We start from the raw sequence: 26064 nt of genomic DNA, 5'->3' as shown, positions 1-26064 counted from the left end.
TTATTATACACTACTTACACATATGGGTTTAATTAATAGATAAATTTTTTGCTTTCTGGATTTTGGATATTCATTTAAAATTTTATAATACGGTTTGATATTTAAATTACTTAATTAATTAGTTTATATTCAACTACTTCAAAACATTGTTTGAAACAGCAACCATTTCAAGGCATTAGAAAAAGGACTATGAGGAGAAGACATGGTATCACCCATTTGATGAAGTGAATGGGAATGAAATTATTAAAAAAAAAAAAAAAAAAAAAAAAAAGAATAGGACATAGTAGGAATCGGGTTCGAAGCATCTACTCTTATACAAAAATATTGTGTCGTCTAATTCAGACGTTATTTACCAATCACACAATTTCAACAATTACTTCTCCCTTCTACCGAAGATGAGACTATCGCATTGTCTAGAAAGCTAAAAAGGAGCAAAATATGCTTCCCCTTTGGAAGAAATGAATAGTAAATTCCCCAGTGATGTTAAAAAACAATAGCATATGAAATTTACAGCAGAACAACTACAGGGCAGATGTAGGACCATGCAGCTAAAGCTTATATTCTAGTGGATCAAATTTACAAGTGAATAAGTTACAAATATGCTTCACAATGAATATGAACCTCTATATTTGAAAATATAATGGAGAGTTTAAGGGCTCAGCACACCTTTGACGATAAAGAACATACTACATGGGTGCCATACACCATTTGAGCGATAAATTCTTAAATACTATCCTCCCTCCATTCAACTTATTCGAAAAGGAATATGATGTGTAGCATGTAAGTGAGAAGAGAGAGCATTTAAATTTTGGTCCTTAAACCATACGCAAATAGAAGGATGAAGAAGAAGATAAAATATACATCAATTGGAGATGACCTTTATGCACGATTCAAAAAGAAGGGAGCAGTTAATGATGGTAATTTTGTCCCTTCAAAATAGTCCACGACCTGAAAATCAAATATAAGAGAATTGTTTGTTGCTACTTTTTAATTGATAACATAAGAGCAGAAATCTAAGAAGTTCTGAAGCAAACAAGAGAGGAGGAAAAGCAACATCCAAAGAAGAAAACCCACGTCAAATGTACTCAGAAGAACACCACCATAACAAAATCCATAAAAACAAGCAACAACTGATAAGTCTCATCACCACAATACCATAAAATGTAACTGATATAACATCTTCACCTAAAACTGCATGATCCATATAAAGATCCTAAAAGACTCTAACCATGAATTTTCAACTAATTGTTTCACAAATTTTTAGTCAAGATATGAAAAGTAACAGCTTTAGAGCAAACATAAGGGCATTTCACTTTGCTTCTTAGGTGCTTATAACAAGCTTTAAGCACTTTTGTTATATTATCTATTTGGTAGTGTAACAAAGATATTATTTATTATGTGCTAAAAAACAGTTCTCCTGACAATCATTTGCTTAAAGTGATTATTTCTTATTGTGCATTTAGCTATAGTTTGTTGCTAAAATGTAGTAAGTAATTTTTTTTTTTTCACTTAATGCCTTCCTCAAAATATGTAGTTCTCATTATTCAAATAAACATCTACGTGTCTTAAGTTTCCTATACAATCTAATCAAACTCTTTTAATAATCTCAAACACCCAAGTGATTTAAAATTCCGAACAAGTAAAGAAGGGCAAAGCCACAGAATATCAAGAGCATAATGTAGATGGACAAACAAGCACTCAACTGACAGCCCAAGAGTTCAAATTCTCCCAAAATTTGAGAAAACATAGACCTCTGGTCAAAATAATCTTTATAAGACAGAAAGCTCCAACAGCATATTCATCTTGCACTGGCTCAAAAAGAGGACAAATCAATCTTCCTCTGTTTCATCATCCAAAGTAACTGTCGATATTGTAATTTCGAAGTTTCCATCATATACTATAGATTTAACATCCTTATTATTGATCCTCAAATAAACAGACATGCTATATATATCTTCCTAAGACATAAAACTTCGCCAAGAAACTAAGAAACCTAGTATTTTAAAATCACAGCCAAACAATGTCTTATGCTAATTAAAGCCCCATAAAAAGAGAATCCATTATTAGGAAATGCATACTAAATACTCACCTATATAGTTGTTCCATTAGCACAAGCAACGCAATCTGATGATTTAATACCATAGAGGATAACCTGATTGACATGTTAGCCCGCTTCCTTATGCGTTGTCCGTGACCATAAGGTCCACCAATGCAAAATAATAACCTTGAAGCTCCCTAAGAAAAATAAAATAAAATTAGCAAGATGTTATGCAAAAGGAATAATCTTAAACACCATCTTTAAGTATAAGCAAGGTCATACAGTATTCCCTGCATCCCCCACCAATTCAGCCATCTGCTCTGATCCAATCTCTATTCCGTCCTCATCCAGCATCACAACCTACATCAACATCAGAAATTACAGAATAAATGAAAGTTGTTCCCATGGCTAGAGGTATAAAGATAATCTACCAAAGGATGCAAACTTAAAAAGACATAGACTGTTCCTTTCTTCCACCCAATTCTATTGCTTTTCTAAACCATACACACAATTTCTAAACCTAATTGTGTTAGGAACCATACCCAATCATCAGAACTGATAAGGTTCATTACTGACATGTCTTCATCATCAACCTGAGCCCTTGCATCACTACAGTGCAATATCTCCAGAATCAACCCATAATTACAACATAAAACATTTATCCTACAGAGACAAACATTTTAACTAAAAAAAGTTGCAATAAATAATATTTATAGTTCATCTTCTTTGACTAAGAACATCTTGCTTCAATTGTGATATACATACATATAAATAAAGAAAACCACCCTTGAAATGGTATCAAATCATCCATCAAACATCTTGAAAATGAGAAACAAAGCATAGGTTAGTAATAACAATATTTACCGAGCATTTTTAGGATTAGACCGAACTTGAATGTCGTCAACATTGCAATAATACTTTAGCTTCCCTATGTACTCATCTGCTAAGAGTTGAACCCCAAGGGACCTCTTTTTTCCTACTGTTAAGATGCGTATGGGTAGTGCTCTCTGTCCACTTAAACAATTACTATTAGCACATAAATGGCAGACATTACCAGCATTATTTTGTATTCAAAACCCAATCAAAGGTTAACAATGAAAGGAGATTGTTTACCACTGATTGACCGGCATATTTGCATCTTTTACCTGAAAATTGAAATAACACAGCAATTAATTTGCAGAGAAGATTAAAAATTCTAAATTGGAGATGTTAAAATGAAGAGTATGAAAGGATTTATATGACTACTTTGAGAAGTTGAAGAACCAGGAGAATTGTGGTTCTTCTTTGGAGAAAGACTGGCACAGAGAGCGATAACCATGATTCTGGTCTCCATTGAGGCTACTTTGAAAGTGAGAGGATGACATCATCAGCCCCACATAATGGCAGTTGAAACACATGAGTCTTCTGCTTTGAGAACATTACCATTTTATCAATCAATCTTCACTAGTACTGCTTAAAACAAAATCAAGCTCCGAACCAGAACTGATAACTTGAAAGAAAACAAAATCAACTTTCATCAACAATCAGCAAACAAATTTTAAGGAGTGATAAGCAGGAATCGCCCAACAAAATTAATTTTAGTCCATTATTACCATCAATGTGCTGCTACAAATGTTAAAATATTGATTCTAAGTGGGCCACTTAGATTTTAATAACCTACCATCAACAAAATGTCTGGCATCAAATGATATCAGCAGAACTCAACTATTAAGAGATACAACTCAGTTGGAGCAAGCTAAGGGCCTCATCACATAAACTTTCAATTTAATCTAACTTATTCAGATTTCATAGCTTTATTAATTATCTAATAACCAGATCTGGAAATAATTTAGGCACACGAGTCAATAATTTAAAATTTAGCTACATCTAATACAATCTCAAGAAAAAATTCCAACTATGCTAGATAGACTATCAGTAACAAGAGACTGAACCATAGAATGATGCTGACACAGGATTTCTAAGAATAAATAAGTTAAATAAAAGAGAAACATATAGCACTTTTACAGCGGCTACTCCTTGATTTACCATCAGATCACTTTTAGATGAAATACAGAATTTCAACCACAAATAAGACCAAATTGTAGCAAAGATCATGTATAGAGCTACAGATCTTCTCCTCTATGAAGACAAGTGAACATATTGAAATGTAAATGTAAATGAAAATGCTTAAGATACAAGCTCATTTAAAAGTAGACTAATCAAAACCACGACCTGTAGATTATCCAACTGCCAAACCATAAACCCAAATGTAAGGAACCATTCAACAAACTATCACATGAAATGAGGAAAATGAGAGAAAGAAAATTTAAGATACAATGCGTTCTTTATTTTCAAATCAGAGAGACAGATGAATGCTATGCAAAGTTCCTAACACAATCAAGTATAAATATGTTATAAACACAACAGATGGCTCATTTCATCAAGAACCTGCACATATTTACATTCATGGGGGAACCAGAGATGAACAGCAAGTCACGAGTTTATTTGTTGCGTAAGGGAGAGTAGATTAAGAAGGATTTGATAATAATGCAAACTTTAAAAGTGTTAAATGTGAATAAAGAAGGAATCAATTAAATCCTTACTACCTCTCTCAGCAGTCATTATCCAATCTAAAATTAGGATTAGGTAAGGATTCATCTAACATTACACTTTTACAAAGATATCTAATTATTTATCTTTATTTGTAATTCGTAATGCGTTCTTAGCATGAAAGACTATCATATTTCACAAATTTTTTTCTCACCTTTACCCCTTTAACAAACAAGATGGGGCTGAAACTTTGATTTCCATGTGATGACTGAAAAATATTATATAATCCGTACTTATTACACATCAATTAATTAATCAAATTCTGCTTGCTTTAGACTTTAAAACTCAATTAAGAAGTCGCATTAATTAATGAATTCGTAATTCATAATTGCTAGTTTACTCTACTTTTCTTTAATCTATTTTTTCTTAAAGCTTTTTTCGAAACAAATTATTTTTGAATCATAAATTTTGTTCACCCAGGAGAGGACGATAATCGACCTTCAACATAATCTAAGCAAATTATTCTTTTAGTTTCGCTTTGAAAAACAAGTTCACCTTCCATCCTCTTGCAGTAGAATTTTACTTCACTTCCTTCAAATAGAAGTTGAACTTCCGTACACAGTGAAGGAAACGAAACAAAAATGTACTATCAACAACCTAATAAGTAAAATCAACGATTCTAATCACCCTAAAATGTCATCCGAACAACTATGAAGCTTCACCAAAAATCTATACAGAATGAAACAAGACAAGCATCGGATTTACCCGTTGAAGGGAATTGCAAAAACTTGCTGATTCAGGAAAAATAACGTTAGCTGCTTAAAGGAGCCAGCGACGGTGGAATACGCTCCTGGGCAGTGAAAGCCGTTGGATGCGTGAATATTCAAAGGGAAAGAATATGGATTTTGACGTTGGAGCTGGTAGCAATTCTGAAGGGTTCAGACTGGGAAAAATAGCTGAAAACCACAGAGATTGCTTGCTCGACTGGAATGGCGACCTGCAACTGGCTTGTAATAGGAGAAAGGGAAGAAGCTACTGGTGGTGAAGGAGAAAGGAAAAGCAAAATTCTACTGGTACGGAAGAACTCCCAACTCAGTTTCTGTAGAGTTCAATTTTAACTTTTTGGGTTAAATGGCTGAATGGTAAAAGTTGAAACTAAACTCTCTCTAACGTGAATGGTAATTATTTTTCAACTATTTATATGATTTTTTTTTTACAAAATTAAGTTTAAAAAACATAATTATAAGTTTAAATAAAAATATTGTTTTAACTAATAAATATACATTTAATTTACATTTTCATTCAATTTTGCATTTCAGTGAGTATAATTAGTGAATTTTTTTTAATATATAAATAAAAATTAATTAAAAAAAAGTTTTTCACCCACTTATATTTTCTTCCATTTTAGCCGTCCGCCACCAAAGGTTTAACCGCCCTAGCGACCATCTCTGCTTTCGCACAACCCTCTCATCAGTGACCTAGCCTCTCTCGTCTCTCGCAAATTTCCAGGTATCTCAGAACACTCTTCCTTCATCTCCGTTGGCCACTGGAAGGTCCTGTCTTCTGTCCAAGCCTTTGATAGATCTCTTCTCCTATCTTCTCCGGCGGTTCACGTGCTTCGACCGCCTGCAAGCAACGATACTCTCACAGGATTTCGCTTCTCCGGTCGTCGGACATCCGTTCATAAAGGTAATAAACCGCTTCTCCTCACTCTCATTTGATTCTAGATAAAAAAAATATATAAACAAATCTGATTGTCATTTTACGTGTATTGAAGGATTTGATCTTTATTTTAGACTATGTTGGGAATGTTGATTTCTAGGTCACTTTTGAGGATTAGGTTATCATCGTGTTTGATATTGTTGTTACTTGTTTGATGCTTTTCGCTGTTCTGTTTTCATGTCTTCTATTTCCATGTTTCTTTTCTATGTGCGAATTAAATATTAAAATATGATTAAATATTTGAGATTCGTGCTGGCTTGCCTTGTGGATAAGCTTTTTTTTACTCTATAATGTTGTGTGTAGGTTTAATGACCACGAACGTGTAGTTTAGTTGGAAATGAATCCTTTGTTAGTAGTATATACACCACCCTTTGGTATTTGTGAGTTCACCTCATTGCCGGTGAAGTGCTTGAATGTATGCACTACTTTCTTCGGGTGGCTTCTTTTTGAGGTATTACCGTGAATTGCTTACTCGTTTTCTGTTCAGGGGTTCATTTAGTTTGGGTGTTAAGTGTATTATTTTCTTTTGGTGTTACAATCTTTATTTCTTTTAATAGTTTCTTTCCCTAATAATCTGGAAATTTTCTTGTTTGTGTGTTAAGATTGTGTGTGTGAAACGTAGTGTTCTGCTGCTGCTGCCCTGCTGCTTCTGCATTCAGCTCATATAAGCTGGATAACTGGATGGATTACTCCTCTTTTGTTGGATGGAAATAATAAGATACTAATCTGGTTTAAGGATTTATGCATGAAAATCTAGGCCGTATTTTAAGAACCCTGATTTCCCTCTCCCCCCTCCCGCCTCCGTGCGAGCTTAGTAGCCTTAAAATGGGGTTTTAAAGCCAGCCTCTATTGCATTCCTATATCTTCCACTGGGTTATTTTAGTTAATATCTGCACCTTCATTTCATATTTGTTGACAGAATTTTCTTGTTTCACCATTTGTTTCTCCTTTTCTCTTTTCATAGTCCTGGATATTGAAATTTAATACCAATAGTATATACCATGCTCGCATTGTGTTTCTAGTATTTATCTCCTATACTTAAGGAAGAGCCTTTTCTTCCCTAGTATACTTATTATTAAAAAATGTTGCTTTTGGGGTTCCTCACCTATTTTTTCTTGATTATGTGTTCCTAAAATTAGAGACCATCAGATGAGAGTCTGTTAGCCGATTGATTGGCCTGATTCTAAATATTGTGAGAACACATTATTTGCAGTTATGTTTCAAGAGACATTTCTTATGGAGCTATCAAATTTTGAGTCATTGCTTTGAAATTTGTACACTTCATCTTGAGCATTGCTTCATTGTATAAATATTTGGATGCAATTGAATTCTGAGGTCATTCCTTCTTGGATCCACTATTCTTTATAGCACGTGCTAGATATGATTGATGGAGGTTTCATCTGTTGATGATCATTGGCTATAGTAAAAATATGGTCGCCTCTTTTGTAGAGACATGGATGATACGATTATTTATATCTCTCTTTTTCTCTCTATCTCTCTCTCTATCCATATATATATATATATATATATATATTCTCATTGATTTTAGTCTCAGTTTCAGTCAATTTTTAATTCCAGTTTAGTTTTGCAAGATGCTTGTTTTAATGGAATATTATCTATATGTGAATTTCTTCTGCCTTTTTACTTCAAGTTCCTTCTATATGTGTACATCAAATTCTGAAAGATTCCTACTTTGTGGCTCTAGGAGCTTTCAGGTATGCTGGAAAGTGAAGCAAACCCGAATTTCAGCAAGTCAACTGGCTTGCCTCGGAAGCGTTTCTACCGAGCACGAGCACATAGCAACCCTCTAAGTGATTCCCACTTCCCAGTTCCACTCTCCCCAAGTCATGTTGATTATTCCCTTCATTTTCCTCAAATATTTCCTTCATCTGAACTGGCTGAGAAATCTAAGAAGGTTGAGTTTGCAGATGTTGGTTGTGGTTTTGGAGGGCTTCTAATTAGCCTTTCAACGCTTTTCCCTGAAACACTAATGATTGGAATGGAGCTAAGGGATAAAGTGACGGAATATGTCAAGGAACGAATTTTAGCATTAAGGGTAACACACCCTGGTCAGTACCAAAATGTCTCAGTCGTTAGGACCAATTCCATGAAATACATTCCAAACTACTTTGAGAAGGGACAGCTTTCAAAGATGTTTTTCCTGTTCCCAGATCCTCATTTCAAAGAGAAGAACCATAGGCGTAGAGTGATTAGTCAGCACTTGTTAGATGAGTATGCTTATGTTCTTAGAGTTGGCGGGATTATATACACAATTACAGATGTAGAAGAACTTGGAGATTGGATGAAGGCTCGTCTGGAAGGCCACCCCATGTTTGAGGCCCTGACAGAGGAAGAGCTTGAAGCAGATCCAATCACAAAGCTCTTGAGTTCTGCAACCGAAGAAGGGCAAAAGGTTGCAAGGAATGGAGGACAGACCTTTCGAGCCGTTTATAGACGTATTGTGCCGGCTTTATAGTACTAATTTAAGGACTTGGTACTTCAGCCTTACTGAATGTATGGATGAGTAGCTGAGTAAAGTAATGGATTTTTAGATGGCTTCTCAGAATTCTACTACCAATTACAGTATTATGCACTTCAGCCAAAAAAAAAAAAAAAGTTGAATTTTGCAGGTCGTTTGAGCATTTGATTTGTTACAATATCAGGCATTGCTTTTACTGTAATATTATTTTTCACAAAGTTAGGAGTATAAATGCATTTCAGAGCATGTGCTCTTTTGTTTTGTGAAATTGACAGTGTTCATTTGGGTGCTCTACCTAACTATCTTCCCCTAATTCTAAAATCCATTCTTGAATTTTAAAGTCAGTAAACCTGGAGTAAGTAAATAACTACTAGCCAAGAACTCTGAGTTCTGTTCTAGGTAGTCAACAATGGGGTTAAGGAATATAAGAGAAATTAAATAAAACTTTAATGTTGAAAATTACTAAGAAATTAAATGTGAATTTCTTACATTATCTCATTAATTTACAATATAATTTGATACGTTACATAACAAGTAACTTTTATCAACATATTATGACTCCTAAAGTATAAATAATTTATTTCATGCAAATATGTTTCTTATACCTGCTGTTCCTAAAAACATAGCCCAGAGTATTGATTTTATCAAATTCATTTGACCAAACCTTTGTCTTATCATATACAACTGCAAAATATCAAATCCCCTTGCAATCCAAGAAAATTTAGCCACTAGTACATACTCAAATGAAGACTAATACACACACATATATATATACACACATATATATATATGGGTGTGCGAAAACTCATTCTATAAATCACATGATAACATTCTTGCAAGCTTTTGTTATAAAGTGTTATCGCATATTTACTAAGAATAATAAACCATTAACTACTAAATTATATGCAATCTAAATTACACCAATAACTAATAAAGTTAAAAGAGTATAAATGAAATTACATAACTTTTTGCATCATCGTATGATTAATCACACATAAGTTAATTATAATCGAATTAAATCCCGTATTATTGATATAATTAGATTTTTTATTGAACATATAAAGTTTCATGTAATAATTTAATTTAAAAACTTATTTATTAACCTTATTACGGTACTAAATACCTATATAAATTATTACAATATCTATAATGATATTATTTAATAAAAATAAATACTTATTTTGTGTATAATAATAACTTAATCATATTATTATTTTTCATTAGAACTATTTATAAGTCCGTGTCTAAAGTTAATTTATTTTATCATTACCGCAATTATGAATTTTATTTATTATTTTTAATTAAAAAAATACGTGAAATTTTTTATCATTAAATTTTTAACGTCACCCGTGACGTCCCCAAACCCCACCTAATTACATCACGAAACCAGCTTTTAGGTTTCTGTTTTGCTCGTACCAAACCTGCTACGTTTCAAACGAGTAAAAACAGCAAAAGTCCCGCACTTTAAACTTACTTCCCTTTTCAGTAAAATCCCAGATTTTTTTACCTTTTTCCTTTTTTGGTAAAATCCCAGCTCTTTACTTCTTTCCTTTTTTGGTAAACTCTATATTTAAGAACAGAGAAGTATGTAATTCTGATTTTCCAAATTTATGGAAATACCAGATTTTGATTCAGCAGCTATCCATGTTTTCATTTATATAGAGATTTAAATTTCGATTTTTGTCTAACTTGATCCATATATATATATATATATATATATATGTATTGTACTGTAATAAAAGAAGATACTAATTTCTGTTTTTTTTTTTTCCTTCTTTAATTAATAATTGCATGTTCACAATAGGAAAATAACTACGTAATTTTGTCGTGCATGAAAATATGGGATGTACATAAATGCAATATAACTTTTTAGAAAAATCTATATATATATGGATGGTTATAATTAAGTTTATATATATATAATATATATGTAATTTCTTTTGGGTAATCTATGTATATGGATGGTCAAAAAAACTCTTTCAATTCCTCTTATGTTGTCTCTTAGTTGAGAAGAGCAGAAAAGCACACATTTCCCAAGCCAGTTTCCTATCACAAAACAAATCATCATGATCACCACATATATATATATATATATATATATATACACCCATATATGCGTATTTTATGTTTCAGCGGTGCATGCTACGAGTGTTTATATAAGCCATGCACGCAGCCTATGAAGAATCCAAGGGCGTATCGTTTTCATTCAAGTTCTTTTCCTTTTGATATTGATAATGACCGACTTTTAATTGTACACCACGAATATATAATTTTTATTCTGAGGATTTGCCTATATATAATACATATATATATATATATATATATACATATAGTTATGTATTTGTATATGATTTTGAAAGTTAAAAAGTTTTCTTCACGAAGTTGTTAGAAGTTGAATTCAGCACAGGTTATATAATATTATATATAAAGGTATGTAAGCATATACGGCTTTACATGCGTCCAAATAGTTTATATTATTTATTTTATAATTATTACTTTTGTATTATTATGATTTATTATAGTATATGAAGACTTTTTATATTGACTACAAAATATAGATATAGATTTATATGCTGATATAAAATGTTCATATGTTGTCATATATGTACATTTTGATTACTTAACATATATCCATATATATATGTCAATGACAATTTTATGATTTTAATATTTCTATTGACTCATTTTAGATATTAATGTTAATTACATACATACAAATAATTTATTTTTTTTTTGTATTGATAACTTAAAGTTTGGTCAAATACGTATATTTACAACTTAAAAAATAGAAAAAAGTTATTGCAACGTATGATTTGTAAAAAAAATGAACAAAATAAAATATAAAATTTGTATGGAATATATTAATTTAATTGAAAATCTTGAAACTTAACTAGTATAAGTATATACACACACACACACACACACACACACACACACACACACACACACACACACACACACACACACACACACACACACACACACACACACACACACACACACACACACACACACACACACACACACACACACACACACACACACACACACACACACACATATACACACACACAAGGAAAATATAGACTAACTGAGGTAACATACATATATAGAAATATTGAGATCGAAATATATAAAAGATATAATACCTATGAAATAGTTAGGGTTCTACATATGCATATTTATATGAAAAATTAAAAAATTAAATTAATCAAGTTTATTTTTAATCAAATTATCAAAAAGTCAAATCTTTGACTGGATTAATCAATTAACCCAAGTACAAACAAATGATCCTAAACTTATCCACATATATATATATATAGATATAGATATATATAATCAATTATTAAATACAAACCCAAGCTTAAGATAAAGTAAACAAAAACAACACCCACAAAAAAAAAAAAACCCAGAAAAAAATAGCAATAACCCAAAATTGCATATAATTAATTACAACTATAGGTTATTATATTTTTATTTTGATATATATTGTTGAAAAATTGATACCATATAGTTTTATTAAAATATTTTTAGAATTAAATATGGGTATTAGGGGTCATGCTGAACATTTGAATAATTTGATAAAGAATGGAATCTAGGATGTTAGATTTTACAAAACTCACAATTATATATAATAATATAATATATAGTCACAAGTTGACTTTAAGTACTGACATTGAGTCAACATAAATATTAAATGAATGAAAAAATTATTAATTGCAAGAATTTATCGTAATTATCATTAAATATCTTTTACTTACGTATATCCTGTACGGTGTATATATTAATTATTATAAATTTATATATATATTCTCAATATGAGTTTAAATAATACTAATTACAATATGTATATTATAATATAATATAAAGTAGTGTAACGATGGAAGACCAGGCTTATAACGTCAATATCCCAACTGCTTGTGATACAATTGTTATTCACCGGACGAAAATATTATTTATAATATAATATATATATAGATTAATAACTATAAATTTGGAAATATATTTTATGATAAATAAATAAATGTATCATCTAAATTAAAAAAATAATAATAATTATTGATGTTACTTATCAAGATAACACTAATGTCCAACTTTGTACTATATGTATTAGAAAATTTTTTCAAATCAAATCAAATCTAAAAATTTAAATATGAAATCTCGTACTGAATCAATGAAAAAAAATAAATAAAAGAGTACATAGATTCACTGTAAAAAATTTGATTGCGTTCTGCGGTAGATACTTGTGAATTAACACACCATTTCAAAAGTTATTTTTCTTACTTAAATTTTTACTTTATTTTTAATTAAATTATGTATATATATTCATTTTAATTCACATGTTATTCCTATACATTTTTTAAGTTAATAGATTTCTTATATAAATTAGTAATATTTTATCATAAATTTATCACAACAAATTTAGTAATATTTAAAATTTTCTCTTTACAGCATGATTGATAATTTTTTATCGTGAATATTTGATTCTAAAATCTATATAGATGCAGGAGATAAAATAAACGAAGAAACTAGTGTGCTAATGCAAAATCATAGCAAGACAATTGTAACGATCCCGAAAATTCTAAAGGAAATAAATTATGAATTTAGTGCGGAAACGAAATAAATAGTTAAAGTTTAAATTTTTTACACAAAAACTTAAAAATTCTAAATAATGCTATGGGAGTTACCTTTTGAAGGAAATACAAAGAAAATAAGGAAACAAATGAAAAATAAATAAAACAGGTATCCTACTCGCAACCCTCTTGTGGATCGGGTTCTGAATCCTAATCCTCTTGATATGAAATGATTAAATAAGAGATGAGCTACACTAACCCAGTAAGAATATCACACTACTCACCGACATAGAAATAAAGGTTGGTAGAAAAATCAAAACAACTAATGGAGCTCTTAATTAAACAAATTTATTTATCATAAATAAAATCTTTTACCATCTATTTACCGTAGTAAGATTTACAAAACAACTTATAAAGATAATAACATAAGATCTTGATTTCATATGTAATCGATTTGAACAATAATTCTATCATTTATTAGCCTACTGGTATCCATAGGGGTTCATAGGGATATCCCCACAATGTGTGAACCCTTTTCTTTAATATTTCAAATTAACGGGTCGTCCCCATACTCTGTCCAGTATGAGCGCAAAACCATTAAACATCAATGCATCATCTGTTATGATGGTGAAACGGGTCGTCTCTATACCCCGTCCGGTATGAGCGCAAAATTACCAAATCTCGATACCTCGTCCGGTATAAGGCAACATTCACGGTAGGGTTCCTTATGCACTCGATCTGTCCATCATCTCCAAGAATATCTAATAAGGCTGTCGTTTCATCCATTCACTTAATCACTCAATTTTTCATTTTTATTTAATATCTTTTTTTTCCAATTCAACCGCAAACCCATAAAACAAACAATACATGCATTCAAAGATATAAAATCGATCAATCATATACTATCATGTATTCAAACCATAAAAATAATCAAAAAAACAACAGTAGATAATTTCTTATTCTAGTTCCATTAGTAACTTGTAATTAATTTTGGATATTTTCTAAATTGTACACAACACCGTATTATTGTTAATTTAACTTCAATTCCATAACAGAGAATAGGGTGAGGGATTCTTACTCAAATTAATGTCTGAAAAGCTAAACTTATTGACTGTGCCTACTAGCAGTCTCTGGGTTCCCTGAATTTTTCTTTGGAAATTAAAACGCGCTACAAGTACCTACAAATATCCCAAAAAATCCAAAAATAGTGTCAGGACCCATTTTTGGCAAATTTTAGAATTCTGGCACGACGGCTCTGCCGAGCTCCTATGGCAGTTCGCCTCGGGTTGGTTTCGACCGATTTTGTATTAATCCCTGTGAGAAAATATGTTAAGGGACCTCGGTTGGTCCAAAAAAAATAAAAAAAAAAACTAAAACTCACAAGCGGGGGGGTTCTCCAGTGCGGCGGCTCCGCCCGCTCACTTTTGCGGTTGGGTGTCTTGCTTCGATCAATCTATAGAGAAAGAAAATCGAGAAGGGCTTCATCAAATGCAGTTTTTAAAATTATCCACTACGGTGCCGCCGGACTTTGCTCCCAATTTTCGACCAATCTGCTGGTCTTTTAGCTCTGATTTGGCCATATGGGTGTTTAAAATTGAATTCTGAGCAAATAAAAATTTTTTTACCTCTTTCGCGGTCGGAAGTGGCTCTAACACAGGGGTGGGTGGCGGCAGCTCTCCTTCTCGGCAGCTGGGTCTTCTTCTCCAGCGAAGGTGTCTGGTGGCTAGGGTTAGGGTTTGGTGTGAAGAAGGTTGTTTATACACGTCCCCTTTTAATCTGGGCTATCCATCGCATTTGATCTAGACTGTCCGATCGCGATTAAATAAGAAGTAGATCTGAACTGTTAATCACATTTAAATCTGACCGTCCGATCATGTCTGAGGAGTGCATGCATCTGGGCCGTGCGTACGCGCGCGAGCAGATCTGGGCTGTCTGATCGCGGGCACGTGGATCGCTCACATGGCCTCCCATGTGGTACCGTGTTAGTGTCCGCTACCACGCGACGCGTTCTGGTTTATCTGAGTTGCTGACCGAAAATCCTACGTGGCACAATTTTTTTATATTGTATTTTAACCCCCACTTTCCGATTTTTCTTTCAAAAATACACTTATAACCCAAATTTTTACTTCTTTTTTCCAAAATTATTTTCAACTTCATACTCATTCAAATTTCTTTCATTATTACACTAAATTAAAATTTAAAAATTTTAAAAATTACTTTTACAAATTAATTTGAATCACATAAAAAATTAATTTAGGTATTACAACTCCCCCCCCCCCCCCTAAAAGAAATTTGGTTTCTCAAATTTGTCTCCCTCACTCTCGATCAAATAGTTGAAAATATTAGGTTTTGAAGTCTGATTCTAGCTCTTATGTGACCTCTCTCGGTGTGTGATTCTGCCATAGGATCTCAACAAAGGAAATTTCCTGGTTGCGGAGTAATTTGCTCTTTCAGTCCACAATACCGACCGGTACTTCCTCGCAGGACAGGTCCTCCTAAAGTGAAAGAGGCTCGTGGGCTAAGACGTGATAGGGATTCAGGTTGTACTTGCGTAGCATGGACACATGAAATATATTGTGGACCCTGAAAAGTTCTGGAGGCAGTGCCAGTCTGTAGGTGGCGGTATCAATTCTATCTAAGATTTTAAATAATCAAATAAACCGAGAATTTAGTTTCCTCCTCTTGCCAAACCTACTTATTTCCTTGAAATGGTGATCTTAAGGAACACCTGATTGCTTTTCTCAAACTCTAAATCCCTCCTCCAAGTGTCTGCATAACTCTTCTATTTGCTCTGAGCCGTCTGAATATTCTTTCTAATCTTAAATATTTTGTCTATAGTCTCATCTACAAGATCTGGGCCGAACACTTTCCTATCACCATCTCTTCCCAACATATCGATGATCTGCATGGGCGGCCATACAATACCTCATACGGAGTCATGTCAATGCTTCTTTGGTAGCTGTTATTATAGGCGAACTCTATCAGGGATAGATGGTTATCCCAATGGCCTCTAAAGTCAAGAACACAAGCTCGAAGCATATCCTCAAGTGTGTGGATTGTCGTTTCTGACTGTCCATCAATCTGAGGGTGGAATGCAGCATTAAAGGATAGTTTCGTTCTCATGCCTTACTGAAAGCTAGACCTAAACCGAAAAGTAAACATGGGGTGGACATTACTGTCACTAGCACTCCATGTAATTTTACTATCTCTTGGATATACATTATTGCCAACTTGTCCAAAGGATTAGTCATTCTGATGGCCAATAAGTGGGAAGACTTAGTAAGCCGGTCAATAATTACCCAGATGACATCATGTCATGAGTGTGTCTTAGGTAATCCTGTCACGAAATCTATAGTGATATATTCCCACTTCCACTCTGGAATTGGTAATGGCTGAAGTAGTCCACCTGGGCGTTGATACTCTGTCTTGACTTGCTGACATACCAAACACTTAAAAACGAAGTCAGCTACATCTCTTTTTATCCAATTCCATCAAAATCGGGATCACATACTTTGATACATTTTAGTGCTTTCAGAATGTATGACAAACTTTGAGGTATGAGCCTTTATCATGATGTTCCTTTTCAACTCACTGTCACTTGGAATACACACCATGTCCTAGAATCTGAGCATCCCATCGGTAGAGACTCGAAATTCTGAATTAACTCCCTGTTTTGCATCTTTCTTGAGGGCTGCTAGGGTAGAATCCGCAGATTAAGTTTCTTTTATTCTCTAGATTAACTCAGGTTGAACAGTCAGGTGCCCTAAACATATGACTTTCTTTATGTCCTGAAGCTGTACCTATTGTGCGGTTCCTATATGCCTGCATTCGGAAACTATCAAATAAGCTAATGTACCTACACTTTTCCTACTGAGTGCATCAACTATAACATTATCCTTACCTGAGTGGTCGCAATCATAGTCCTTGAGGAATTCTATCCACATTCTCTTACGCATGTTGAGATTTTTTTGAGTGAATATATATTTCAAACTCTTATGATCGGTATAGATCTTAAAGGTCTCCCCATACAAATAATTGCGTCAAGTCTTCAAAGCGTAGATAATTGCGGCCAGTTCTAAGTCATGGGTGGAGTAGTTTTTTTCATAACTCTTCAACTGTCTGAACCCATAGGCTATGACATTTTCATCTTACATCAGAACATAACTCAACCCTAGGTAAGAGGCATAACTGTAGACTGTATATTCACCCAATCTACTCGGCAAGGCTAACATAGGTGTAGTTGTCAACTGTCTCTTTAGTTTTAAAAAACTTTTTTCACAGTCCTCGTTCCACTCAAACTTAACATTCTTCTTTGTGAGCCGAATAAAGGGAGCAGGTAGGCTAGAAAATCCTTCTACAAATCTGCGGTAATAACCTGCCATCCCCAGAAAGCTACGGATCTCCTTAACCGAGGTAAATTTTTTTTAGCCGAGCACTGCTTCAACTTTTTCGGAGTTCACCGACACTCCATCTTTTGATATGATGTGCCCTATGAAGGAAGTTTGCTCAAGCCAAAATCTACACTTACTCAACTTTGCATACAGTTTCTTCTTTTTGCGAACTCGCGAAACCTGAGTCAGATGGTGAGCGTGTTCTTCTCTGTTTTTTGAATAAATTAAGATATCATCGATGAAAACAATGATGAACTGATGCATGAATTGTCTAAAAATCTTGTTCATCAAGTCCATGAAGATGGCTGGAGCGTTAGTTAGTCCAAATGACTAGTTCGAAATGTTATTTTGGGAATGTCTACGTTGCATATTTTTTTTAAATTGTGTTTGACTCCTAGTTTTCGATTTTTCTTTCAAAAATATCATCCGAACCCAAATTTTCACTTTTTTTTTCTCAAAATTATTTTCAATTTCATCATCTACCTATTTTTTTCTAATTTTTGCATTAAATAAAAATTTATAAATATAAAAATTATATTTATATATATTATTTTTATTTTTTTAATATTATTTCAGCCTAAATTTCGGATTTGGATACTACAACTAATTAATTAATTAACTATTTAAAATTTTATCTGACACTATATTGATTACTGAGGTTTTTCTACTTTATTTTTTTGCGTTTATTTAATTTTTGTTTATTAAGTTTTCATATGTGTATTTATTTTAATTTTCAATTTTTAGGCTCTTCTTATTTTTTCACTAAGAAAATTGAACAAGCGGTTGCACTTAAGGCGTGTGTAGAGGATTGGAGCTCATCTTGTGGACCCCGCGATTGACGCGGGTAATATGTTAAGACGTAATAAGGTTTGTGAGCTGTGCGATTTATTCTTCCTTATAAAAACTAAAGGACCGTTTTGAGTCATCTGCCTCAAGCCGCCGAGTGAAGAAGAAGAAGAAGAAAAAGAAAACCTTCAGAAACCTCTATTCCTCACTGCAATATCTAGACACCATTGTCTCTGGTAAATGTTATATACCTATACATATTTATATCATAATATATATAAGTACGTGTGTATATTATACGGCCGATAGTAAAGACTGGATGGAGTTCTGTTTCTTGTGCTTGCATGGTGGTATCAATACTTTATTATTTTTGTTTTCGTGCTCTATTTCGACTTTTGAATGTGAAATACAGATTGGTTGAAGAAAATGTTATTGTCCGCTTTGACTTTCATCTTTTTTTTTTTTTTTTTTTTTTTGCTTTATGTTGTTCGGACATGGACAATCAGAAGGAGGGATAAATGAGCCTCCTCAAGAATCGATTTCAGTGATTTATTTGATTCTGTTTGTAGATATTGATAGGTGTTGTATATATTCTTTTCGGTATTTGAGATTTATAACGGTATTTTTTTCTAAGCCTCCATGGATTTGGTTCTGCAAATAAGAGTTTTTTCTTTAAGTAAATTGGATGGTAATCTTTACTGATTTATTTGGACTGGTTATTGCATAAAAAACATAAAAAGAAAAGGTTACTAACCTTTTCTTTTAGTAAATGTTTGGTACGGTAATTTTTTCCAGACTTCTTGTCATGTTGACCGGAGATCCTATCAGTCATTGTGCTCCACTTTTCTGTAGTTTATGATTTAATGAAGAACTAAAATTTCATGAAACAAGAAGAATCCTGCATCCTCTTATTTATATGTTCTCTTATTTTCTAATAATCATTCCTAAAGGATTCTAAAAGATGTTATGTTTCACGGCATTTTCATGGGGGCGGGAGGGAGAGGGAGGAGATTTGTGTTTTTCTTGTGATATTTTCTTTTCACAATTCAATACGCAATCAACTAGTGAGTTTCTTTCTTCTCTTTAAGAGTTAGGAATGGAAAACTTCAAAGCCCCTTTCTGGGGTATTACAGCAGATCTCCATGGAAGAGCCTTGTGCTACAAGCAGGACTGGATTGGTGGCATTCGTTCTGGACTTGGGTACTTTTTTCTATATTCTTGTTATCTAGAACTCAAAACCGCCTTATATTGCAGCAAATACTTGAAAATTCTTAATTTATCTTACCTCTTACTGAAGGATTTTGGCACCAACTACATTCATCTTCTTTGCGTCTGCCCTTCCTGTTATAGCTTTCGGTGAACAATTGAGTAGAGATACAGGTTAGCTAGCAGTTTACCATAAGAAAATCATCTTTTTTTCGAGAAATATAATTTTTGAAGTAACCTGACTTTTGTCTGATTGTAGATGGAAGTTTGAGCACAGTGGAAACTTTGGCTTCTACAGCACTATGTGGCATCATACACTCGATCCTTGGCGGGCAACCTCTTCTGATATTGGGAGTTGCAGAACCAACTGTTATAATGTACACTTATTTGTACAACTTTGCTAAAGGAAGGGAAGATTTGGGAAAGGAACTGTACTTGGCTTGGGCTGGATGGTAAACTGAAATCACTGTCAGAATTTCTGATAGAAAGTAGTATTGATTTTGGTTGAAGTTCTTGATGTACTGTTTTGTTACTTTGACAGGGTCTGCATCTGGACAGCTCTCTTGCTGTTTCTTCTAGCAATATTCAATGCTTGCACTATTATCAACAGATTTACAAGAATTGCTGGTGAGCTTTTTGGCATGTTGATTGCTGTTCTGTTCATTCAAGAAGCCATCAAGGTAAGTTCACAGGAAATTTGAAAAACTTTTTGCTAATGGAATGGGTAATTCATAAAAGTAAGCTTGATCACTTGTCAAATGTTTAAATCACAGGGAATGGTGAGTGAGTTTCAAATTCCAAAAGCAGAAGATAGTAAATCAGAGAAGTATCAATTTCAATGGCTTTACACTAATGGATTATTGGGGGTTATTTTTACTTTTGGCCTTCTCTATACTGCTTTGAAGAGTAGAAAAGCAAGGTCATGGCAATATGGTACAGGTTAGTGAAGCAGATTTCAATGTACTTTTGTAACTGCAATAATGAAGGCAGCTAACCTGTCGAATTTGAAAATTGTTGAATATATAATTACAGGCTGGTTTAGGAGTTTCATTGCGGACTATGGTGTGCCATTGATGGTCTTATTGTGGACAGCATTGTCATTTAGCATGCCTAGAGAAATTCCAAAAGGTGTTCCCAGAAGGCTCTTTAGCCCTCTCCCGTGGGAGTCTACATCAGTAGGCCATTGGAGTGTTATAAAGGTAATAACAGTTAATGGAGAGGAAGCCATAGAGAAGTATTCAGTGAAAGCTGATATGTCTTCCGAATGCAGGATATGTGGAAGGTGCCTCCGATTTACATCTTTGCTGCCTTTATTCCTGCTCTGATGATTGCTGGGCTTTACTTTTTCGACCACAGTGTTGCATCACAAATGGCACAGCAAAAGGAGTTCAATCTTAAGAACCCTTCAGCTTACCACTATGATATCTTGTTGCTGGGATTTATGGTACACATCACAGGACACAACTTTAGCTGTTTGATTCATATTATAATTCAGTTCATGATTCATATTGCTAAACACTTGGTTTCAGACATTGCTTTGTGGATTGATTGGTTTGCCTCCTTCAAATGGGGTCCTCCCACAGTCCCCAATGCACACTAAGAGCCTTGCTGTTTTCAAGAGACAGGTGGGTGCATAAAATTCATAAATTTTCAATTAAGAGTGCTAGTGGAGGCGGAAAGCTAAGCCATGAACCAATAAGAAAAAATTGCGAAAACAACTTAGATGTATAGTTTAATTCATCCTTTATTTGGTAGTTGATACGAAAGAAGATGGTAGAAAGTGCCAAGGAAGGCATAAGGCAGGAAGCTAGCAACTCAGAAATCTATGGCAAGATGCAAGCCGCGTTCATCGAAATAGATAGCAGTTCATTTGTAAGTACACTGAATCATAGATAATATCTTATAGAAGTTTTAATTAACCCATCATCATCACCTCAATCCCTGAATTTGAAGCTTTAAACCTCATTTTTAAGAATCTATTGGTATGTTTGGAACAAATGAGCTGTGGAATTAATTCACAAATCTATTGATAGTTTCAATACGAATAATCAGTTCCATACAAATTGTAAATTGATGTTACAATATGTTTCAAATTCTTTAAAAATGAAATGAAGCATGATGATTCAAAAGAAAAGATTGTTTATTTGTTTAGTCGCTATTTTCAGAAAATTATCTAGGTTGCATGCCAAATGAGAATGACTTCACAAAATTAAGATTTCAAATCAAGTTTGCAAAAATAATTCATTTGTTGTAAAGATAACTATATCCTTCATCATCTTCATTCGTTTAAGTTCATATGCAATTTCACATTTTGCATTAGTTATAATATTTTACTCTTCATGATGACATCTATGTGTTACAGGGTGAGACGACTTCTATTGTAGTCAGAGAGTTGCAAGAATTAAAGGATGCAGTTATGAAAGGTGAAAATGAAGGTGAAAATGCAAACCATACGTTTGACCCTGAGAAGCACATTGATCCTTACCTGCCTGTCAGAGTCAATGAACAGAGAGTCAGCAACCTGTTACAGTCACTCCTAGTGGCAGCATCAGTATGTGCAGTGCCAGCAGTAAAGCTTATACCAACGTCAGTGCTTTGGGGATATTTTGCTTACATGGCCATTGACAGTCTTCCTGGTAATCAATTCTGGGAAAGAATGCTTCTGCTTTTCATTTCACCAAGCAGGCGATACAAGTAAGCTACGCTCTTCTCAAATAGCATAGTTTCTCTTCATGGGACATCTATGTTAGTCAAGTTTGTAGCATTGAAGTAGCATAGTTTCTGTTTAATTTCACCAGCATTTGATCAAAGAAATAAGGATTTTGGAATCAATAATGTGAGTTCGAGCTTTTACAGTAACAATATGTTATTGACTAATTTTTTCTTCTTTTTGATCTGTCTGGCAGGGTCTTAGAGGAGGATCATGCTTCCTTTGTGGAGTCAGTACCACACAAATATATAGTTGCGTTTACTCTCTTCCAGTTCATTTACTTGCTGGTCTGTTTTGGGGTGACATGGATTCCTATAGCTGGAATTTTGTTTCCCTTGCCCTTCTTCCTCCTCATCACCATAAGACAGTACTTGCTCCCCAAGATTTTTACTCCACATCATCTCCGGGAACTGGATGCTGCTGAATACGAGGAGATCACCGGAACTCCAAGACTCTCTGCGGTATCTGATGCTCATCATCCCTATTGCTGAAAACCAAATGATTAAAAATGTTTTCCTTTTTTTTTTTTGTTTTTGTTAAATCACAACCCTTTTAGCTCATGTAAAATACTTTAAATTAGCAGGACAGGGAAACTCCTCGTCTTGGAACCGAGGAATGCGAAGTTGATGGTGGGGAGATACTGGATGGATTAACAACTAGCAGAGGAGAGTTTAAAATCAGAACTGTGAGTTTCAGTGATGAAAAGCGCGGTCAGGTAATGAATAACAAGTTGTTTGCTTTTTATGACATTTACAGAAACTAATGCGTTGGAAACATGATATTTATAAGCTTTCTGTATTGTGAATATGCAGGTTTATCCTGAGGATATTATAGACTGAAATGTTGATGATAGAACTACCAAGATCCTTGATGAAGGCAAAGAAACATGAAAACTGAAAAAATTGTAACAAATTACAATATGAAATGGGGGAATTTCAAGTTCTTACACTCTCCCATTATATGCACTATTATTATAAATTATTTATGTATCTTACTAATTATATGAAATTAGTTCTTAACAATTAAATATTAAGTAAACTTAGGTTCAACTTGTACCAATTTGTAATATAGGCAAAGGCTAAAATCTTTTTTTTTTTTTTTAATTTGATTCGATACATTATCTAATTAGGTGTAAAGAATTCTTAATATATCTAAAAAAAGTATATTCTAAATTTAAAATAAGTATTTATCTATTTTTAAATAAATATTTATCTATTTTTTAAATGAATAGGGTTTGAATAAATTTTTTTGATTATAAGTAAACAAATAGTATTTTTACAAAAATAATAATTATAAAAAAAAAGTATTTGCAAATATTTTACTACTTACACATAAAAAATAATAATAAAATATTGATTGAAGTTGGTGGTCTCCCCCTCCATCAACCAAAAATACAAATGACAAAAGACATTTGAGACTTGCGATTCACAGTTTTTATAAATCTTTCCATTGAATTTTCTTTGAAAAAGAAAACATATTCAGCACCTTAACTAAACCGTGCACTCACCATCTCTTTTCTCCGTCACGCAAAGTAAATGTATGCCCGCGGGAGATCTCAAATCCCCTTCGTCACATCTCCCCATTCATTCAATTTTGTCTCTTTCAACTCAATTTTTACTCGTATGCGTGTTGAAAATAATATTTCTTTTGTTAGATACTCTCATTTGGCATTGAATAATAAAGACCATATAAGTGATAATTGTCAATAACTGCAACTTGAACAGGGAAAAAAATGGATGGTTCGCGTATATTATTCTCCTTAAAATCTCTCAAGAATCACCAAGTCATAATAGATTGGTGCTTTCTCTACCTCAACCCAATAGGGTCAGGCAAATCAATATCTAAGAAAACCAAAGAAATTGCCTGCTTTGAGGATAAGACAAGCACTGGGTTGATTAGTTGACAGCCTAACGCAAGAATGGTCCCAAGCTATGGCAAGGCAAGAGAATTTCTAGCACTCTTTTAGGACAACTAGAAATGAATATTATTGTTCAGCATTTGCCTGCTAAGATGAATGCATGTAGTATTTCTATCAACTTTTTTTAAGAATATTTTAATTCTCGATAATTTTTTTTTAAAAATATTATATATTAATAACACTAAACGTTTGATTTATGAATCAGTTTTGAATTTTGTAATTTATTTTAATATATAATTCTCGATTAAAAATTTTAATTTTCATTTATAATTACGAATTTTTATTAAATAACTGTACGGTAATGATATTATAGCTTTTTTCTAGTGTTGAAGTTTATTTGCAATTTTATTGAAGATATGCAAGTTGAATTTCTACTACCAAGACTTGAGGTCTCTAACATATTTTTCTAATCTCAATTGTAATTGTAGAATTGAGATTCAAACCACAAATGGAAAACTTGATTATTTGAATTGAAAATTGTGAACGAAGTTGAATTATAAATGATATGGATAAGTCTATAATCTCTAGCATTTAAACTCACATCGAATAAGATCCTTTACACAAAAGCTACTCAATTCTTCGTATACAAGATGAGCTCCCTTGTATAGAAGTCAAGTAGCTCAACTACATGGAGGCCCATACTAGGTAGCATTCAAGGCCATGGCTAAATGTTATTTATGAACCTAGGTAATACATAATGTTGTTTGACAACAACGGCACTCACAATACATAATATTATTTAGGCATAAATATTTGAATTAGAAAGAATTATTAATGTACAAGACAGATGTTCATGCACACTTAAAATTAATGACTTCAGTTTCAAGGTCTGATTTTTGTAACAATTTAGATAATTAATTATTTTCACATTTAAAATTTAAGATAACATGAACTAATAGATGTGAATCAGAGTTTCTAACTAACATATATAAATATCATCATCTTTTTATAGATAAAAAGACTTTGAATTTTTAACTCTAAAATCTAGTGATATTATTGTTGATTTTTTATAAAAATTTTTTATTGAATTTAAGCAAATAATTCTTCAATAAAAAATCTTAGAGTCACTCGTTTATTCATGACTGCAACTACATGGAATACTAAGTTAACCTCTTAGCATTCAAATCATCAACAATTTTTTCATTATTCATTTTTTGTTATTTACAGAAATACAAAATTCTCAAAAATAATCTTAACCTGAGGAAGAGTATTGGAATTGGGGAAGAAAAAAACCATTTTTTTTGTCAAGGATGAGGATCTAAGATGGTAAGGCACAAAAGAGTTCCTAGAGTTATATGAAGAGATGGCTAGAAAAATGTTTGAAAAGACTCACAAAAGAGTTCCTTCAATAGTAATCTAGCAAAAACGAAAATATATATGAAGTCTTTGTTGAGCGACAAATAGATTTGAGTAAAAAAATAGTAATTTTATCGTTTAAGAACACGAAAATAAAGATAAACATTAAGGTTATAAAAAGGTAAAACAACCTCAATAAATGTCCAATGAAACAAATCTTCCATGAATAGCATAAAAGAAATATAAGAGCAACGTGAAAAATCGTCTAGAAGATGTAAAAAAGGACCACCAATTATGAGAAGATAGAGAAACAACACCAATTATGCCATAAAAAGTGAAGGGTAGAAAAATTTGGGTAAAAGTGATGAAGGACAAAAGCTTGAAAATTGAACTTACGAAATTTGTATTAAAAACA

General features: G+C 32.9%; 3 protein-coding genes across 5 annotated transcripts; 2 read left to right on the top strand and 1 right to left on the bottom strand.

Moving 5' to 3' along the window:
• Positions 1–478: 478 nt before the first annotated feature.
• LOC110821003 (methyltransferase) lies at positions 479–5682 on the bottom strand. The gene is made up of 8 exons (XM_022050657.2): positions 5333–5682; positions 3284–3442; positions 3152–3183; positions 2903–3045; positions 2581–2647; positions 2321–2398; positions 2090–2235; positions 479–948 (listed from the first exon to the last, which is right to left on the bottom strand). Exons 2-8 carry the CDS (start codon positions 3369–3371, stop codon positions 909–911), a joined length of 594 nt encoding a protein of 197 aa, XP_021906349.1. The 5' UTR covers positions 3372–3442; positions 5333–5682; the 3' UTR covers positions 479–908.
• Positions 5683–5966: 284 nt separating this feature from the next.
• LOC110820996 (tRNA (guanine-N-7) methyltransferase) lies at positions 5967–9036 on the top strand. 2 transcript variants are annotated; one of them, XM_022050645.2, is made up of 2 exons: positions 5967–6256; positions 8005–9036. In XM_022050645.2, exon 2 carries the CDS (start codon positions 8007–8009, stop codon positions 8763–8765), a length of 759 nt encoding a protein of 252 aa, XP_021906337.1. In that variant the 5' UTR covers positions 5967–6256; positions 8005–8006; the 3' UTR covers positions 8766–9036. The 2 variants fall into 2 exon arrangements, with proteins under 2 accessions (XP_021906337.1, XP_021906336.1); XM_022050644.2 differs by having other exon boundaries at positions 5968–6256; positions 7995–9036.
• A 9560-nt stretch (positions 9037–18596) lies between these two features.
• On the top strand, positions 18597–23490 carry LOC110821057 (boron transporter 4-like). 2 transcript variants are annotated; one of them, XM_088221036.1, is made up of 14 exons: positions 18597–18755; positions 19608–19719; positions 19817–19899; positions 19985–20177; positions 20267–20405; positions 20499–20664; positions 20758–20924; positions 20996–21169; positions 21255–21350; positions 21481–21597; positions 22088–22419; positions 22632–22896; positions 23016–23150; positions 23248–23490. In XM_088221036.1, the coding sequence occupies exons 2-14, from the start codon at positions 19616–19618 to the stop codon at positions 23272–23274; spliced, it is 1998 nt and encodes a 665-aa protein (XP_088077162.1). In that variant the 5' UTR covers positions 18597–18755; positions 19608–19615; the 3' UTR covers positions 23275–23490. The 2 variants fall into 2 exon arrangements, with proteins under 2 accessions (XP_088077162.1, XP_021906446.2); XM_022050754.2 differs by having other exon boundaries at positions 18598–18755; positions 23019–23150.
• Positions 23491–26064: the final 2574 nt, after the last annotated feature.

The sequence above is a fragment of the Carica papaya genome, chromosome 5, assembly GCF_054855325.1.
Source record: "Carica papaya isolate Zhongbai chromosome 5, ASM5485532v1, whole genome shotgun sequence".
Classification (NCBI taxonomy): domain Eukaryota; kingdom Viridiplantae; phylum Streptophyta; class Magnoliopsida; order Brassicales; family Caricaceae; genus Carica; species Carica papaya.
This window is presented reverse-complemented; position numbering and strand designations above follow the sequence as displayed.

What these genes read in the sequence shown, in the direction of transcription:
- LOC110821003 (XM_022050657.2), bottom strand. Translation starts at nt 3,371, where the DNA reads ATGGAGACCAGAATCATGGTTATCGCTCTCTGTGCCAGTCTTTCTCCA. An exon ending in AATATGCCGGTCAATCAGTG is followed by an intron (nt 3,046 to 3,151) that starts GTAAACAATCTC and finishes TTAAGTGGACAG; the next exon opens with AGAGCACTACCCATACGCAT. An exon ending in TGGGGGATGCAGGGAATACT is followed by an intron (nt 2,236 to 2,320) that starts GTATGACCTTGC and finishes TATTTTTCTTAG; the next exon opens with GGAGCTTCAAGGTTATTATT.
- LOC110820996 (XM_022050645.2), top strand. Translation starts at nt 8,007, where the DNA reads ATGCTGGAAAGTGAAGCAAACCCGAATTTCAGCAAGTCAACTGGCTTG.
- LOC110821057 (XM_088221036.1), top strand. Translation starts at nt 19,616, where the DNA reads ATGGAAAACTTCAAAGCCCCTTTCTGGGGTATTACAGCAGATCTCCAT. An exon ending in GGCATTCGTTCTGGACTTGG is followed by an intron (nt 19,720 to 19,816) that starts GTACTTTTTTCT and finishes CTCTTACTGAAG; the next exon opens with GATTTTGGCACCAACTACAT. An exon ending in GAACTCCAAGACTCTCTGCG is followed by an intron (nt 22,897 to 23,015) that starts GTATCTGATGCT and finishes ACTTTAAATTAG; the next exon opens with CAGGACAGGGAAACTCCTCG.